Here is a 17544-nt window from a genome sequence, read left to right as displayed (position 1 = left end):
TACTAATTCAGCCATAGTTGTTCTGAAATGTTTATTGATGTTTACAAAATTAAGAAAATGAGTGATGGGGGGGGGGGGGGGGGATTTGTCACACCAGGTGAGCAGTGGGGAATATCCTCTCCACACTTGCAGAGCCACTGGGGATGCTAAACACCATTTTGGCCACACTTACCAGGCTGGGCAGGGATGTGGAGTCGTTTTAAAATGTTTCTATATTTAGGCCTAAAGGTTTAGGCAAAATAACTTCATCAAAACAGAAAGCTCCTTGAACGTGGGAATATGCCAGGCCTATTGGGCCAAAATCAATGATGGCCTAGTATAATAGAACACAAATGAATGAAACATTTCGTTTAAACTAAAAATAAAAGATGTTTAGTTTATAAATACCTTGCTACGATGACACTTATCTACCCACCTTAATTCCTTTCTTTTAGCATGTGCACGTAGTAAGTACACCATCATGCTTTTGCGATGTCTTTTCAGACAATGATTCTTTAGTTGTGGACACTACATCACCCCAGTCCCTCTCTTGCTTCTCATCTTTGTAAGTCACCTTGATTTAGCACCTGTGTGTTTTATCAGTTTCTTTATGAAAATATTTAGCAGTAGCTAAAGCAAGCAACACACAAGCAGACTACAAATGCATGCTGGCCGGGCGTGCCCTGAGCTCCTAAAGTGAGCGCTACTGGAGCGGGCAAGAAGGTCGATGCTCCAGCCTATGGGAATCTCAGCTCCAAATTGGACAAGCTCTAACCACTAGGCAGATAGCGCAGTGTTTAGAGTGTTGGGCCAGTAACAGAAAGGTTGCTAGATCGAATCCCCGAGCAGACATGGTACAAATCAGTTGTTCTGTTCCTAGGCGGTCAGTGTAAATAAGAATTTGTTCTTAAATGACGTGCCTAGTAAAATAAAAATATATATAATACTCTGGAGCAGACAGACTTCTGGAAAGTTAAAGGCAAATTGACTGACCAGACAATGAAATGGCAGACAGTGAAGGTGGGCACAAGGTAAACTATATCAGGTAATCATTTTAATTAATACATTACATGAGGGGCCAGTCAGTGGGGCGTTTGACGATGACAGGGTGAGCTAGTGTCCTTCTCGCCCCCGCACTTTCTAATAGCCTAATTGAAGTCATTATTGGGATTGAGCCGTGATGGTAATTGTAATGAGGCTCTTTAAACTGGCAGTGGAGTCTGGCATGCCATGAAAGCAAGGTTCGCTTGGCTCCCTGACTTCCCATGACATTTATAGCAGAGAGAGGGAGAGCAACTGACGGCCGCGGAAGAGACACTGAGCATTTGCACCCTGGTCAAATAGCCAACCCTGGCCCTGCTCCACTCCATCTGAACATCTAATCATCCCACAGTAAGAGACGAGCAGCCAGCTAAATCCTCTCCTCCTGCACCATGACTGATTAGGCTCCAGAGTGCAAAATGGCAGCAGCCCATCACCCAAGGCGGGCCGACACATTATCTAGTGGAAGGAGTATTTAACTCCCGCACCTTCAAAGAGTTTCTCTGAGATCCTGTCTGTGCATCAGGATTAACTGCTAATCTACGGCGGTATTTCAGCAGTCTAACTCCACAGCGACATCAGTGAGTAATTGCTCCAATTTATTTCCAGATCAGAGGGTTATGATAAACAATTAAGAGAGCAATTAGGCATATGCGATTAAAATCTGATTTGATTTGACACCCTATTCTCCACTCTTTCTGGCACACCTCAAGTTAAAATGTGATTGGCCTTTCAGCTTCACTAACTATTTTTAACAAGATATAGCGAGCACCGACATGAGCGAGCTAGGATGGCTGTGAGTGTATATGGACAGAATGAAAAGAGTGAAAGCAGAGGAAGAGATGGCTGGGAGGTAGGTTTGAGTGTTCGGTGTGAACAGTGTTCATCGTCAATATTTGAACAATGAAAAAGGTTCATTTGACCAAGGTGAACAAGGGGAGAAGACAGACGTGCCACAGGAGATACTCATATATATGGGTGTGTCTCTACCCTCATTTGAGCCTGACAAGACGATCAGAGGGAGAGCGAATGTCCTAATACGTCATATTAATGTGTATCTTTCAGAAACAAATCGTTGCTGGGTAAATCCATTTGAATTCAATCACTTGACAGCATCCCTTTTGCAACAAAAATTGATCCTAAAAAACAAATTCCATACGTGTTTGCCAATGGTAGAAGTGTCAAGAAAGTGACTTTTTAGACCTGAACGGCAAAACATTTAGATAGAGGTGCTCAAAGTTGACCCATTTTGCAGATCTGACCCTACTACGAGACATCCATGTCTTCATCATTGGAAATGATAAACGGTTGAGTTTGATTTTACTTAAAAGCGTTATAAAACTTAAAAAAAAAAAAAAATGAATGTCCATTTTTATATTCACATGTTGTAGCTTAGACCATTTCACATCAGGTGTTAATGTTGTGCCTGCCCTCGGTTGAGACACGTTCTTGAATGTCATTTCCATCATAGAAACAGAATTTTTAGAATGGCCCAATCCCTTCAGTCAGACCACTGCATTTAGCTGGTGCACCATTGAAATTTAAAATGTTTACTTTAATTACTAACAAATATTTCCATTCAAGTCAACGTTCTCTGATGTGTTGACCATCAACCATCTTTGTGGTACAACTTTAAAGTTACATTTGAATTCTATGACATCCATCAAACAAACCTGTTTGTAAGCTTTTAAAATGACAAACTCAACTTGTTTATCTTTTTCCAGTGATGAAGACATGGATGTCTCAAGGTACGCAAAATAGGACAACAAAATCATATCAGCACAGGGCCTCTGAGTCACAGCCAACTCTTGACACAATACCGTACTGAAATAGAAATGGCTACTTCAAGCACATTTTCCAAATGACAAGGAAGATGACAACGGACAGTGCTGGCCAAACTCCCAAAGAGCTCATCTCCATAACAAGTGAAATGGGTGAGCATCATCCAGCAACACCGCTCTCCTCGAAGGATGTATATATATTGGCCTGGTCTTGGACAGTTTATACACTACAGAGAACCTGCTGAATCAGATGAGCAGCAGGGCAGGACAAAAAAAAAAAGAAGGTGATTACATCATAGCAAAGAAAACATGGTATTTCTCAACTCCATTACGTTCTCCTCACACGCGAGGCGGTGGTGCGCCTCATGATTAATCATGTGTAGCGGCAGCAGCAGGCTGAATGGTCTACTGGAGGCATCAACAAGACGCATCAGGAACTCTGGAGGAGCGAGTGGGAGAGCCAGGAACTGTATTACAGGGCTATTGACTTGAGTGTTTCACTGGAGTGAAGTGGCAGTATGCTGCTACTACTAGTAGTGGTAGTACAGTAGCAGCAGCAGTAGAAGCAGCAGCACAGTAGAAGGAGTTTAAATCTTTGTTTCCATTGAACATGCCATACAAATAAAGATATTTTTATTAAATCATATTTAGAATGCCTTGGTGCTCCTTTCTTTTTGACAACATGTAAAGTGCTGGTCCCATGTTTCATGATCTGAAATAAAAGATTCCCAAAATATTCTGTACACACAAAATGCTTCTCTCAAACAATGTGCACAAATTTGTTTACATCCCTGTTATTGAGCATTTCTCCTTTGCCAAGATAATCCACCCAGCTGACAGGTGTGGCATATCAAGAAGCTGATATAACAGCATGATCATTACACAGGTGCACCTTGTCCTGGGGACAATAAATGGCCACTCTAAAATGCGCAGTTTTGTCACAACACAATGCCACAGATGGCAAGTTTTGCGGGAGTGTGCAATTGGCATGCTGACTGCAGGAATGTCCACCAGATCTAGTGCCAGAGAATTGAATGTTAATGTCTCTACCATAAGTCACCTCCAACATAATTATAGAGAATTTAGCAGTATGTCCAACTGGCCTCACAACCGCAGACCACATGTAACCAGGCCAGCCCAGGACCCCCACATTCGGCTTCTTCACCTGCGGGATCGTCTGAGACCAGCCACCTGCACAGCGGATGAAACTGAGGAGTATTTCTGTCTGTAATAAAGCTCTTTGTGGGGAAAAACTCATTCTGATTGGCTGGGCATGGCTCCCAAGTGGGTGGGCCTATGCCCTCCAAGGCCCACTCATGGCTGTGCCCCTTCCCAGTAATGTGAAGTCCATAGATTAGGGCCTAATGAATTTATTTCAAATAACTGATTTAGAAAGCACTCCAATTGCCACATTAAACTAAATTATGCAGTAGTTAGAGGAGTGACAGAAAGGAAACATGAAAGCAGAGAGAGAGAGACACTGCCACTGGTGGCCTCTGCCACTGGTGGACATCAGCTTGGTACCAATCAGTCCTTAGGAATCTTGGACGGTCTCTTACCCCACATCCTTCCCCACTCATGTCTAGGGGAAGTGATGACTGCGCAGTGCTGTGGACAGGCTGCCTTCCCTCTCCCTCCCTCTGTCTGTCTCCACCTCCCACCCTGCTCAGCCTCTCCACGCTGAAAGAGCCAATGCCGGGTGACCTTCAACCACACCCACAGGGAACCAAAGGAAAAGGGGGAGAGTGAGGGAGGAATGATAGAGAGGAGAGGTAGAGTGAATGGAACTGGAGGGCATAAAGAGAGAGAACGGGAGAGTAGAAGGATAGAGGAAAAACCTCAAATTGAACCCAGGGAATGGAAATCTCTGTGGAAGCCAGTGGAGCGCGTAGCTGATTGTGACAAGAAATATATGACTCTCCTTCCCCTTTCTCACTGGTCTGACTAAAGCTCTCACTTGGAGATGACCCGCACACACGGAGAACAGAGAGAATAAGAGGGAGAGGGGACAAATGAGTCTTTGAATTTAGATGTGACCCTGAGAAGGTGGAGATTGATGATTTGCCTATGCACTTAACGGAACACAATGACAAGGTGACGCAAACCTACTCTCCTTGACCATCAAAACAATCTCTCCAACACTAAAACACTTCCATTCGGAAACCCTTAGGCTATACTGCAGCCGACTGGGACCCGTTTCAAATGTACAGTACAACAAAAAGACAGGATGGTTTTGAAGCGTGTCCACAGGCATCTCTTGCTCTACTTGCTTCCATATATCTGAGTGACATTTCAGTAAGGGTTCATTGTGTATATCTGATATTTTACTGGCAGGGCAATCAAAGCCATAATCTACTTCCATGTAATACAAAGCCATTAAGCTAGTTATAATTTCAGCAAAGTGGCATCATGATCATTACCATAACCGATGGACATAACCGTGGGCTCCTAAATATTCATGCATTCCAGTCTGGATCTTAAAGTTATACAGCTGAGCTGATGGTAAAAAGGAGGAGGTGGCAGAGGAGAGCTGAGCAGGGAGAACGAGCGAGGAAGAGAGGGAGAGCTGAGCAGGGAGAACGAGCGAGGAAGAGAGGGAGAGCTGAGAGCACGTAACCTGCCTACAAATGAACACCACTATCAAAGTCTAGTGGCTTGGTGAGTTTATTCATGGCTCTCGTGTCCTCAAGGTTTGCTTTACAGTCGATACTTCCTTATGTGGATTTTTTTGGGGGGGTGGGGGGGGTTGTCTATTCCTGATAATGATTCCGCGTCAAGCAGTATTCCACTTCTGAGCGACTTCGACAGCTCAGAGCACGGCCAATAAGCCCGCACAGCTCCTTCGTGACTCACTGGATCTTCGGCTGCCAGACCCGAGGTGTCAAATTCAGGACGGACATACCGAGAGATGGAGAATTCTGCAGCCGCGGTGACCGTGGAATAATTCAGCAAAATGACAAGCTTATTTGACCGACTCAGAAGAAAGAAAAGAGTCTTGACTGCTTAAATGTGAACTTAATTTGGACAAACTCAAAGATCGACAGAGGGCAATGACTTTTCCCTGTTTAACAGGATAAGACCATCATAGCAGAGAGGGAGCCATTTCAAACATTTTGGGACATATAACAAACAAAGCAATCGATGTAAGGAATCAGTTTGGACCTTCATGTTCATCCAGGGACCACTCGACTTCTACTAATAGACGAATTGGATCTCAATCAAGCCAAGTGGAGAGGCAAAGCAAGAACGCATGCTTTGGGTAACTATCCCCCACTTTCAAAGAGTTGAATTATGTATGCAGCTACTAATAAAAAAGGTCATTATGTAACAGGTGGTGCATCACATTTTTGCATAAGACTAGATGATTAGGTTAAATTTTGGGGGCTGCATCAACATAATGGAAGACAAAATCCCCCATAGAGAAGGGATTTAAAACAGATCTGTTGAAATTATCATGGAAAATAAATATTACATTTGGAGGACATGCACCAACACATATTCACCCCCTACATGTGTAAAATCCTATAATAGCTGTTCCCACAGGTTTTACAAACGCTTCTTGAGGCATCAGATGTTACTGCTCAAGGGCAACTCAGTCACCAGGATTAGACAGGATTTTCCATTAGACTTATACAGATTTCACCCCCATTCATTCATCCAGTTTAATTGCACACACCTAATCACCTCTTTCTCTCTAACAAGCAGTCCTCTCAGACTCACTCACACATCCCTTGCTGGTACAAGCAAGCATTTGATTTAGTTTGTAGTAAGACAAACATTCCAGGCAGAATGTTTTTATAGATGAATTACAGGTCTAGAGCTATTCATATTCCTTTTACCTTCAGCCCAGCACACCTGGTAGACCTCCAATATAAAGAGAAAAACACAAGTGACAAACAAGGAGGCGAGCCTGATTTCAAAATGATACGTGTGTGTGTGTGTGTGTGTGTGTGTGTGAGGGAGGCAATTCGAAAGCCATAACAGATTACCCTGGGTAATTGGTGAAAACACTCCTTTCTCCACCACACAACACACACAACAAAGTAGCCTTTATTTTGGCCCTATTACACACCTTGGGCTGAGAAATCCCAAGCAAATCATTTACGTGTCCACCTTTACAGGCCCTTTCCTTACCGGTGCAGTGGAAAAGCCTGGATCAGCTACAGTATCCTTTTCTAATCATAGTGATGATGAATTTGGTCACTATTGATGAGCAGAGTGAGCACACTCATAGCCGTCATCCAGCACGCTCACTCAGAACAGAATCAATTGGGAGAGTTGTCAAGCCGTAACACAAACACAGGCTGACAGAGGAACGCCGGGGTTCCAGGGTACAATTTTAGACGCATATGGAATCGCCAAGAGGCGTGGTGGGAATGAGAAAGGCAAAAAAACACACCATCTGGGGTGGCAGATTACCTTTCTCCCACCACTGGGGGGGGGGGGTTGTTCAGCTAAAGCACCATTTTCAATTCCAATATTCTCAAAGTCAGCGAATTGATACACTAGAATCCATTCACTTCCAGCAATGATAAATCAGCTTGTGGGTTGCAGCGAAACAAAAAAACCCGTCATCTGATAATCATATATGAGTGATTCTGACATCTGGGCTCCTCCTCCACCATGCCCCTCGGAGGATCAGTCAGTCTAGGTTGTTTCCTCAGTCATCCATTTTCACTTATCTGTTCCACAAGAAGTAGTAATGCATTTCATTTCTTCTGATCTCAGAGTTCGCGTAAGAAACCATGTATATTTTTCCCACCAAATTCTGTCTGCCACTTCGTCTTCCTCACTTTACCTTCCATCCTGCGCTCATCTCCCCTCCTTGCCAGGCTGAGTTCATTTATGAACTGTTATGTTGTAGTAATACTTTATTAGGAATGTGGACAGCCAAGAGCATCAATCTCTTACTTTCAATTCCCTCTCTCCCACAAGTCTCTCCTGCAGACACTGACAGTCTCTCTCGCGCCATGGATGACAGGGCTCAGATGAGTGCTGCATTGAAAAGATTGATGCCTGTCGTCAATCAGAAGCACACGTTAGCACACGTTATTAAAAGGCAGATCTGTTCATCTGTTCCTCGCTGGCCGCAGAGCCCGCAATCGTTTCGCTCGATCAGACTCAAGTGTTGCCATTATGGCATATCTGGAGGTGGTAATGATTTCATATTAAAATGCCATCGATCCCGTGGAGTGGTTGACACCCTTGGTGGTGCTGTAGGCAGATGGCTAACACTTCTCCTCAGCGCTCCTGGCTGGGTCTGCTCTGAGAACCATACGCTACAGTCTCTTAGCCTCAATACGTCAAGGAGAGGCATTTCACCGTACAAAAATCAGTGATCATTTCTCACTCCCAAATCAATACTGGGGTTTTATACAGTCCACTTAAAACATGGCTTCGCACAAAAGAATGTACACATTGGTATTCCATAAATGGGCAAATGAGCCCATTAGAATGGCCTGCACGCAGGGACACACGCACGGTGACAAACACGTGTTCATGAACACACAAGCAAGCAATTACCGTCAAAAAACATCCTCAGAACAAATCTTAAAGAGAAGCATTATTAATATTCCTCCCAAATGAGAAGGCAATTTTCCGCTGACTTAAGATTGCAGCACGCAGCAACAATGAGGCCGACTAAACAGCAAGGAAAACAAGTAGACAAGCTGCCTGCCTGGCTGCACTTCAACACAATTCATTATTAATGAATAAGGTAAGGGCACACAAGCAAAACGCCACAGCAGAAAACCTGGGTAATTTTGAGTTTTAGACAAGGTGCCGAGCAGGGTTAAAACTTACATAGCTGAAGAGCCACATTGAAATAACATATCTACAGAGGAGTGAGAAAATGTACACAGTTCCTCAGCATGCATGGTCAAGGAAGAACAGCCTCTGACTGAAAGATGGAAAAGCTCACCGCTGAATTGGCATTAAAATTATATTTATCCATAGCAACAAGCAAAAAAGTATGACTGGCATCACTGTTAGGTAAGCAAGCATCTTGAAGAAAGATGGTCTATCATGCAAGTGAAATTCTCATTGGTGAATGAGGACATAGTCTAAAGCCATTCTTCTGAATATAGTACATTTTGTCTTGACTTGTCATCTTTCTGTTTCCTCTCCCAGGCATGGTGCCTACGCCCCAGGTGTGCGTATCAACCCTGGTCACAGTGAGCACTATGGCAGTGGTCGACCTCTACCTGCTGGAGCAGAGCATGCTGGGAGCCCGCGGCAAGGCAGGGCCCAGCGTGTGGCCATGCGCCGCCGTGCTGCTAGGTGACCTGGGCTTCCTGCTGGCGCTGCGGTTCGTGTCGGCGGGCGTGGTGTCGGAGGCGCTCTCCCCCCGCCGCGGCTTCGCCAACGCCCTCTGGTTCCTCTTCCTGTCCCTGCTCCAGCTCAAACTCTTCTTCGTCTGCCAGAACTACCGGACGGAACGTCGGCCACCTGACCCCCTGGCCAGGAAGACACTCACCCTGCTGCTGTCTATCTGCCTTCCCTCCCTGTTCCTCATCCTGACTGGGGCTGACAACATGACACCAATGCGGAGGAAGCAGGAGGTTCGAGGGAGGCTGCTCTGGGTGGTGGTGGACCTGCTGGACGTTCTGGACCTGCAGGCCGGGCTGTGGGAAGCCCACGCAGGGGCCACTGACCTGAGGGTGCCCCTGTGGGCCGAAGGCCTGGTGTTCTTCTACTGCTACGCCCTGCTGCTGCTGCTGCCCTGTGTGGCCCTCACAGAGCTGGGGGCCGCCGCCATGCCGGGACAGAGGGGGGCCCGTAAGGAGCCCCTGTACCCCTGGCTCAGCCTGGTCACCATCAACGTGTTCACACTGGCCCTCAGGGGAACGGGCATGCTGTGGTACCGGGACCCCCGGGTCTCGACAGTGTTCCTGGGGAAGAACCTGCTGGCTCTGGCTGTGAAGCTGAGCTCAGCCTGGGAGAGGCACAAGCAGGGTGGGGACAGAGGGATGGGGGCTGGGGACGGAGCAGAGGCAGGGGGGGAATCCACCCTGGCAACACAGAGCTCAGAGCAGACGGAGGACCAAGCCACAGGAAAAACCACCCCTGGGCCGCCCTCCCGCTACCACATACCGTCCCACTCCCACAGCCACGGTTACTCCCTGTCCCACGTCAGTCTGGATCCCACAGAGACCTCCATGGGCCCCTCCATCTCCCATGAACTCTAGAAACTGACCAGAGAGAAAGATAGCTCGGCATCAGCCGTCAAGCTCATCAGAGCTCTCAGGTCAGGGAAGCATTTAGCACTGAAGAGAAGACGGTTGGGCTCACACTGAGAAAGAAACTAAAAACCACAGGCAACCAACCCAGGCAATCACAGCAGTAACTCATCCAATTAGCTCACTTTGGTTAAAGGGATGATTTATCCATCCCCTGGGTCCCGGACACGTGTAGTATTTGAGAGAGGGCTGGGGCGGCATGAGAAATGTAAAGCGAAGAACTGCATTGTTTTCCAAGGAGCTACAATTAGTACTGGTTCCACACAGACGTCAGTGTCATATGGGACATAATCCCGTGGTGTTTGTCAGTGTGTTTCCTGTGAAAGCTCTTCCAGCGCTGTTGTCAGCGACACCTCCAGGACAGCTTACAAACTGAAATAAAGTTTTTCATTCTCTCAGGCTCTGACACTTTATTGGCCATGTGTAGGAGGGTATTGGCAGCCTGTCACCACAAATGGAGAAAACAGGATCATAGGTCGATCAATCACAGCTAGGGGACATACTAGCTGTCCAACTCTCTGCACATCTGAGGCAGGCAGTGCAGCAGCGTAATGTGCTATGAGGACAGAGTGACAGAGAGGAAAAGCTATCATATAATCACAATTTAACCAGTAGCACCAGCCCTGGTAGGCATGCAGTGATCCTTCAGCCAGCCATTTGTCTGCTGGTCTGACTTGAATGTTTCAACAGGGGAGCCTGCAGATGGGCTAGGGTGTGTGTGAGAGGAAGTGCTGTTCTGAGGATAGGCAAGGGTCTATTCAATCTCCATCAGCGGTTCCTAATGCACTCCGCACCCAGTCTGCCTCCGCTCTAACCATTAATGCTATTATTAATTGAAATTGGGGCCTATTTGTCTAAATGCTAATAGCTTAGATAGCTTTATACTTGGTTTACAGGGCATATTTACAGAATGCGCTAACACACCAGGGTTGGGCTCAATTCAGAATTGAATTGAGAATGCCTCAAATTCCAATTAAATTCTTGAATTAGAGTTAAAGTAGTTAGCAGGATACAGAATTGCAATTTGAATGAAAGAAAAGAGAATCGAACATTCTCAAAGTGAATCAATGAGGAAAACAAAATATGTATGCTAATATTCTAAAGGCATATTTCATGAATCCCTTAAATGTTGTTCAATATGGGGGGGTGAGTGACATTTCCCAGAATGCATTAGTTTAACCTTCAAGTTCACCCGAGGCCTTCAAAAAAAGAAGCCAAACAAATTAAATTGGTTGGTGGAAACATAAATTGGCTATTCTAAGCACTAAAGTAAAAAAAAAAGTACAAAAACTGTACATGAACATTGTTTACAGAGAAAAGTGATATTCTTTACTATCTGAAAGTGTGACCCGTCAGATTCAATTAAACTCATGTTCTATGACTGAGATTCATTTCTTTGAATTGCACTGAATTTAATTTTACTTCATGTCACTCAAACCTAAATGTTGCATCCTGCGGGGTCGCCAATTCTAATTAGAATTTCAACTGGAGTTGAATGGGAGTGTTACGAAACCGATTAGACAGCTAACTGTGAACACGGTGCTCGATAAGTCTAGGGGGTTCTAGGCATGTCTAACGGTTCTGTAATCTGACTCGACGTGTCCATTAATGTGACAAACAAGCGTATGTGACCAGGTGTTGAATGCATTTACCCAGGAGACACCAGCTCGTCTCTCTTGACCTCTTGGTCAGCCAGTCCAAGCAGATTATTATTTGTTCAGATGGTGGATCAAACTGTTATAACAAGGAATAAATACCAAAGGCATGGCCAAACTAAAAGACAACAAAAAAAAAAACGATAGGCCTCGTGGCCACCAAAGAAAACCATCAACCTCACAGATTTCCCAGCTGGGACATTGACGGTCAATCACCTTAATGGGCAGCACCTAACGTGCTCATCAAGGCTTCCTAGCAAAGCACAGCCCTTGACCCGGTTGGTTGCTGCTGCCCCCTGGGGATGAGGTGTGGAAGTGTAGGATGTCGTTTTTTGTAGTATGTTGCGTGTACTTATACTCCTAAAACCTATACTACCTAACCCATTCCATAACAGAAGTCAATTCCAAAATTCTGAATTGAGCCCAACCCTGACACACACACAGTAAGGCCATTCCTCCAGGGAGTTTCTCTGTAGTTCTGAGAGAATCGGCAGGGATGTGAACTAGAGTAGGCTGGGAGTCTGCTTCTCCGTCTCGCGCTCTTTCATCTCTCACTCACTCTCCATTTCAAACACTACACATTGTGGATGCCCTCCCCGTTGGGCAACTTGTCTCATATTTCAAATATAACGTCAGGAACTACATCGGCCGCCGCTTCAGCAAATGACTACTTCCTTGGATTTGTTACACCTGTTAAGCCCCATGTACAACCCTCAGCATTTTCCTGAGGTTCCGAAGATATAGTGGCGCCGCTCTTCTTTCCTCCTCCTCTCCCTCTTTACTCGCCTCCATTGGGGTGTGCTAATTTCACTCTGGACTGTAATTACTTCTCCCCCACCAAAGCCGTCAGGTTCTCCCTTTTGTCTCCCGTTCGCCCTTTTATTGCTCTCGTTTGTTTAAATATGCCCTGCGGCCGACAGGCAACCTACCTCTTTGTGCTCCCTCTGTCAGGGGTGGTTAGACAGAGGAGAGGAAGGGAAAAAAACAAGGAGAGAGGGAAGATTAGGGCCAAAAGGCCGGTGCCTAAAGCAGATCGGCTGCCGACTGGCATTTATTTACAATTTAGCCTACCACATACACACTCCGAGCTTGATGGAGCAAGGCAGCAAAGAAACACACACTCGCACGGTGCGCCGCAACAATGGCATACCAAACCACTCTAAAAAGAGGGTCCCTTCAGACATACAGCTGGGCTTTGCCTGGACGCAACCCGTCTCACCTCATTACCATGCTCTTCATCTTTTCCTGGGCTCTTCAACCCACTGTGTGGGAGAGGGATACACTTAACAGAAGGGAATCTAAATCATTCAACATGGTTCAGCTCTCAAAAGGCACCAACACCACTTATTTTTGTCTGGAACTTACAAGTATATTTTAAGCGCAACTGCCAACCGATGACGCACAAGAGCCTGACACTCGAAGACATTCAAGAGGAGACGCGTAAAGAACTTGACACTATGTTTCTCTTTTTGTTTTGAAGAAAATAGAATAGGAGAGACAGGAAGGGAAGTCTAAACAGGGAGTTTACCTGTCCCAGGACAGGACCCAGAGGTGGTCCGGGGGCAGCCTGCCCTGACCTCACGATGGCCCGGATCACACCCCCCATGTCCACCTTCTTCACGGCCTTAGCGGCCTTGGAGATCTTGGACATCGTGGTCTGTCTCGATCGCTCTCTATCCGCCCGTCTGTAAGGAGAAACAGAGACTACAGAGTTAGAAACCGGAGCAGAAAAGGCAATCAACTTCACCCACCAAAGAGACTTTTAAACAACTAATTTACAAACATGCTGGGTTCATTAAAATATCCCACACAGTCCAAATCGATAGGATATACCCCTGGGCTAAACCCTGGTTTTCTATTTCGTAGCAGTCGAGTAATTAAACAAATCTTTGCATTCGATCTCCCTGCGAGAGTCACCTGGTCTCCTGAAGGGCGTTTGTGATGTGGATCAGTAAGTGTCTGAATGAAAATATAGGCCTTGGGATGAGGACTTTCTACACTGCATCTAATCTGATACCACTACCAGAGCAGTGTAGAGTATAGAACCACGTAGCCTGTATGACTTATAGCCACCATGTCTTTCTATACTGATTTTTGCATAGCCCCCACCAGCAGAGGTCAGGGGTCATTTGGAACCCAGCCAAGACACGGTCAGGCGGATAAGTGACAGAATTAATAAAAAGGAGTTGGAGGCATCATCACTCCACAGTGAGGGGTCTTTTTCATTCCACCTTCAAATGCATTTACCAAATTACCAGTCGTTAGTGGAGTGAGGAGAGTGGGCTGAACTCTTGGCTCTGCTCCACGGAAGGAGGCAGAACACATAAATAGCAAGCCTGTAGACTGTAATCCCCACTTGGAAAATACCACAGCTGTAAAAACCCAGAGATCAATGGGTGTAGACAAGAGACAAGTAGGGAATTTTAAGGTTTAGCCAGGTGATATCGGGTGAGACCCGCATTCAATAGAAGTTAAAGCTTCAAAGGAGTGGAGAGGAGACCTAAAAACAATTCAGTTTGGGCAACAGAGGGTAACCAATTAGATTAAGAAGAGATGAAGAGCAGAAACAATCGAAAAGATACAGCTGAGCGCTTTGGTGTTTCAAAGTAGCAGAAACTTTTCCAATAAGAAGTTGTGGTTGTATGTATTCTAGCTGCAGTTGTTGAAGTGAAAAGTAATTGTGGGGCTTTGTAAAAAATGTTAAATGGCATTAAACTGGTTGGCTAACTTTGGGGCAACAAATACCCTTTAAGTTTTAAGAATGAAACTCTACCCCTTGCCTATAAAATGTCACTCACGTCCGCCACTACATTTCAGCAGTCAATTTTGTGCAACTCATCTAACTTGCAACTCCACTGTTAAAGAATCATGTAGCAGTTTAAATCGATTTGTGAACAAGTCAGAAATCGAGAGGAGTCCAGCATGCATCAACGAGCAAGGTAATCTCCCCAATTTCAAGTTGGGAAAAAAGCAATGCGCAATGACCAAAGAAATAGCACGAGTGCTGAAACTGACAAACTGCCTTAGAATGGTATTCAACCTGAGATACACAAACGCCAACACACATTGACCAGCCGGTGAAATGCAAGGCAAGATGTGGAATTATGTTACCACATAATAGAAAATAAATTAGGAATGGCAGTGAACGTGTAATTTGTATAATTTGGGAATTATACTTAAAAATAATGAAAAGCAACATGCAACAATTTCAACGATATGACTAAGTTACAGTTCATAAGGAAATCAATCAATTGAAATACATGAATTAGGTCAAAATCTATGGATTTCACATGACTGTGCAGGGTGCAAGGCCCAGCCAATCAAAATGTGTTTATCCCCACAAAAAGGGCTTTACTACAGACAGAAATACTCCTCGGTTTCATCAGCTGTCCAGGTGGCTGGTCTCCGACGATCCCACAGGTGAGTAAGCTGGATGTGAAGGTCCGGGGCTGGCCTGGTTAAATGTGGTCAGAGGTTGTAAGGTCAGTTTGACGTACTGCCATTTTCTCTAAAACGACGTTGGAGGAGATTTATGGTAGAGAAATTAACATTCAATTCTCTGTCAACAGCTCTGGTGGACATTCCTGCAGTCAGCATGCCAATTGCATGCTCTCTCAACTTGAGACATCTGAGGCATTGTGTTGTTTGAAAAAACTGCACATTTTAGAGTGGTCTTTTATTGTCCCCAGCACAAGGTGCACCTGTATAATGATCATGCTGTTTAATCATTCTTGATATGCCAGACCTGTCAGATGGATGGATTATCTTGGCAATGGAGAAATGATCACTAACAGGGATGTAAACACATATGCACAAAATTTGATCGACATAAGCTTTTAGTGCATATGGTAAGTGTCTAGAATCTTTTATTTCAGCTCATGAAACATGGGACCAACATTTTGCGTTTTTATTTTAGTTCAGTATACATTTGTAGTATGTGGAAATTAGGTGTCATGCTTTAATGCAGTGGTTCACAACCTTTTCGGTTACTGTACCACCAAATGAATTTAAATTGCTCTGCTCGGAGTACCCCTGAAGTATCCCCTCATGTGCATTTGACCAGTAAGCCTATGGTCTAATGGAGTCTTCTCAAGTACCACTGTGGATACACCACAACTCCAGAGTATGAATAATGAAAACAGCAGTTCCCTCTCAAAATGAAATTGTTTATCAGAAGGCCAAGCGCAGAGGGCTCTTGAAGCACTGACCTAGATAACGGCAACAACTGACAACACATTTCACAGAACTGCATTGTGCATTCCGAAATCATATTTGACTCAATATTCTCTATTTTAGAGCTAGGCAGCTGAAACACTATTAGAAGGTGATACTTATTGCTATTTCTGCAACTACTACTAGTCAACCTACCATTGATGAGCATGCTAAAATACTTGAGGATGGATAATCCTTACCAAATTAGGAATGAAATGTGTTTTCTCTGGCCAAACACTGATTAAAAAGGGGAGCAATAACCTCAATGGAACAGCCACATTGGCACATAATTTGAAGATACAGGGCCTTCAGAAAGTATTTAGACCCCTTGACTTTTTCCACATTTTGTTAAGTTATAGCCTTAACCTAACATTGATTTAAAAAAATCCTCAGCCATCTACACACAATACACCATAATGACAAAGCGAAGGAGGTTTATCGAGGTTAACACATTTATTAAAAATAAAAACAGAAATACCTTATTTATATATGTATTCACACCCTGCTATGAGACTAGAAATTGAGCTCAGGTGCATCCTGTGTTTCTATTGATCATCCTTGAGATGTTTCTACAACTTGAGTGGAGTCCACCTGTGGTAAATTCAATTTAAAATGGACATGATATGGAAAGGCACACACCTGTCTATATAAAAAGGTCCCACAGTTAACAGAGCATGTCAGAGCAAAAACCAAGCAATGAGGTCAAAGGAATTGTCCGTAGAGCTCCGAGACAGGATTGTGCCGAGGCACAGATCTGGGGAAGGGAACCAAAACATTTCTGCAGCATTGAAGATCCCCAAGAACACAGTGGCCTCCATCATTCTTAAATGGAAGAAGTTTGGAACCACCAAGACTCCTCTTAGAGCCGCCCGCCTGGCCAAACTGAACAATCGGGGGAGAAGGGCCTTGGTCAGGGAGGTTACCAAGAACCCGATGGTCACTCTGACGGAGATCTGGAGTTCCTCTGTGGAGATGGGAAAACCTTCCAGAAGGACAACCCTCTCTGCAGCCTTTATGGTAGGGTGGCCAGACAGAAGCCACTTCTCAGTAAAAGACACGACAGCCCGCTAGGAGTTTGCCAAAACGCAAATAAAGACTCTCAGACCATGAGAAACAAGATGCTATAGGCTGACCAAGATGAAACTCTTTGGCCTGAATGCCAAGCGTCACATCTGGAGGAAACCTGGCACCATCCCTATGGTGTAGCATGTTGGTGGCAGCATCATGCTGTGGGGATGATTTTCAGCGGAAGGGACTGGGAGACAAATCAGGATCGAGGCAAAGATGAACGGAGCAAAGTACAGAGAGGTCCTTGATGAAAACCTGCTCCAGAGTGCTCAGGACTTCAGACGGGGGCGAAGGCTCACCTTCCAACAGGACAACAACCCTGAGCACACAGCCAAGACAACGCAGGAGTGGCTTCAGGACAAGTCTCAATGTCCTTGAGTAGCCCAGCCAGAGCCCGGACTTGAAATCTATGGATTTCACATGACTGTGCAGGGTGCTAGGCCCAGGAATGCTCCCCTTCCAACCTGGCAGAGTTTGAGAGGATCTGCAGAGAAGAATGAGAAAAACTCCTGAAATACAGGTGTGCCAAGCTTGTAGCGTCATTCCCAAGAAGTCTCGAGGCTGTAATCG

At 45.2% G+C, this 17544-nt stretch overlaps 2 protein-coding genes across 3 annotated transcripts in view; one reads left to right on the top strand and one right to left on the bottom strand.

Moving 5' to 3' along the window:
- Window positions 1–17544, bottom strand: part of mrpl11 (mitochondrial ribosomal protein L11) — a 61800-nt gene that overhangs the window by 16250 nt on the left and 28006 nt on the right. The window contains exon 2 of the mRNA XM_021561147.3: window positions 13223–13379. Coding sequence (XP_021416822.1) covers window positions 13223–13345 — 123 coding nt within the window. The 5' untranslated portion in view covers window positions 13346–13379. The remainder of the gene's footprint in view (window positions 1–13222; window positions 13380–17544) is intronic.
- Window positions 5334–10438, top strand: LOC110488774 (transmembrane protein 121). 2 transcript variants are annotated; one of them, XM_021561145.3, is made up of 2 exons: window positions 5334–6060; window positions 8931–10438. In XM_021561145.3, the coding sequence occupies exon 2, from the start codon at window positions 8933–8935 to the stop codon at window positions 9986–9988; it is 1056 nt and encodes a 351-aa protein (XP_021416820.1). In that variant the 5' UTR covers window positions 5334–6060; window positions 8931–8932; the 3' UTR covers window positions 9989–10438. The 2 variants fall into 2 exon arrangements, with proteins under 2 accessions (XP_021416820.1, XP_090054483.1); XM_090198357.1 differs by having other exon boundaries at window positions 5435–6060; window positions 6923–10438.

The sequence above is a fragment of the Oncorhynchus mykiss genome, chromosome 14 (assembly GCF_057628025.1).
Source record: "Oncorhynchus mykiss isolate SJ-2025 chromosome 14, ASM5762802v1, whole genome shotgun sequence".
In the NCBI taxonomy this organism is placed as follows: Eukaryota; Metazoa; Chordata; class Actinopteri; order Salmoniformes; family Salmonidae; genus Oncorhynchus; species Oncorhynchus mykiss.
The sequence above is the reverse complement of the archived record's forward strand: the minus strand, read 5'-3'. Positions and strand labels throughout refer to the sequence as shown.

Bases quoted from the DNA above. Each gene is read 5' to 3' on its own strand.
- LOC110488774 (XM_021561145.3), top strand. From the start codon at position 8,933: ATGGTGCCTACGCCCCAGGTGTGCGTATCAACCCTGGTCACAGTGAGC.